Source organism: Rutidosis leptorrhynchoides, chromosome 1, assembly GCF_046630445.1.
Source record: "Rutidosis leptorrhynchoides isolate AG116_Rl617_1_P2 chromosome 1, CSIRO_AGI_Rlap_v1, whole genome shotgun sequence".
Classification (NCBI taxonomy): domain Eukaryota; kingdom Viridiplantae; phylum Streptophyta; class Magnoliopsida; order Asterales; family Asteraceae; genus Rutidosis; species Rutidosis leptorrhynchoides.
The window spans coordinates 33,372,014-33,373,034 of NC_092333.1; the positions used below are offsets into that span (position 1 = coordinate 33,372,014).

Genomic DNA, 1,021 nt, shown 5'->3' on the forward strand with positions numbered 1-1,021 from the left:
ATGGCTGCTTCTTCCATTTCCGATCGATGGAAATATGATGTCTTTGTAAGTTTTAGAGGTGAAGATCTTCGTAAAGGCTTCATGGATCATCTTTTCAAAGATTTTAAGCAAAATGGAATTCTTGCTTTTAAAGATAATGAAAACTTGCCTATAGGAGAAGAGATATCTCCTCAACTTTGCAAAGCCATAGAAGAATCAAGGATTTTAATCGTTATCTTCTCTAAAGGTTATGCATCTTCTTCGTGGTGTTTGAGAGAACTTGTGAAAATACTCGACTGTAAGAATATAGAAAACCCCAAACACGAAGTTCGGATAATCTTATATGATGTTAAGCCAGATGTGGTTAGAAAACAAAGTTACCGAACATGAAGTCTTAAATAATACAGAGGTGGCTGAATGGAAGAAAGCTTTATCCATGGCAGCTGACTTATCTGGCTGGGATCTTCAGGACTTGACAAATGGGTAGCTAAATTTGTTTATTATTCCATCTAGTTCTTACCTTTTAATGTATCTTCTCCAAATTTAGTGGGTCTGTCACAAGTCATAATACTATTTAGTATATATGTTTATTTATGGTTATTTCTTATTCATCAGGTATGAGGCAAAGTTAACTGACAAAATATCATTAAGGGAATCCTTATGATTACTCGCCATGCTCCCTTGCACGTTGGTGAAAACTTAGTAGGTATCGATGCCCGTGTAAATAAGTTGAACGTATGGCATTTCATTGGGTCAAGTGAAGTTAACATGATTGGAATATGCGGTGTTAGTGGAATTGGAAAAACAACTCTTGCCAAAGCTATTTACAACTTGTTGTATATTCACTTTGAAGGAGGAAGTTGTTTCTGTGAAGATATTCAAGGAGTCTTAAAACGCCAAGGCCCAACTCATTTCCAGAAGCAGCTTATTGCTGACATCACAAAAACAAAACATGTAGACATTGTTGGAGTGTGAAGACCTTAAACAACAAGAAAACTAGTTCTGGTGAGCGATGAGGCGCATCGTTCAAGGGATGCGGCGC

At 36.9% G+C, this 1,021-nt stretch overlaps 1 protein-coding gene across 1 annotated transcript; it reads left to right on the plus strand.

Moving 5' to 3' along the window:
• Nucleotides 1-643, plus strand: LOC139856040 (toll/interleukin-1 receptor-like protein). The gene is made up of 3 exons (XM_071845304.1): nt 1-342; nt 389-462; nt 595-643. The coding sequence occupies exons 1-3, from the start codon at nt 1-3 to the stop codon at nt 641-643; spliced, it is 465 nt and encodes a 154-aa protein (XP_071701405.1).
• The last annotated feature ends 378 nt before the right edge of the window (nt 644-1,021 follow it).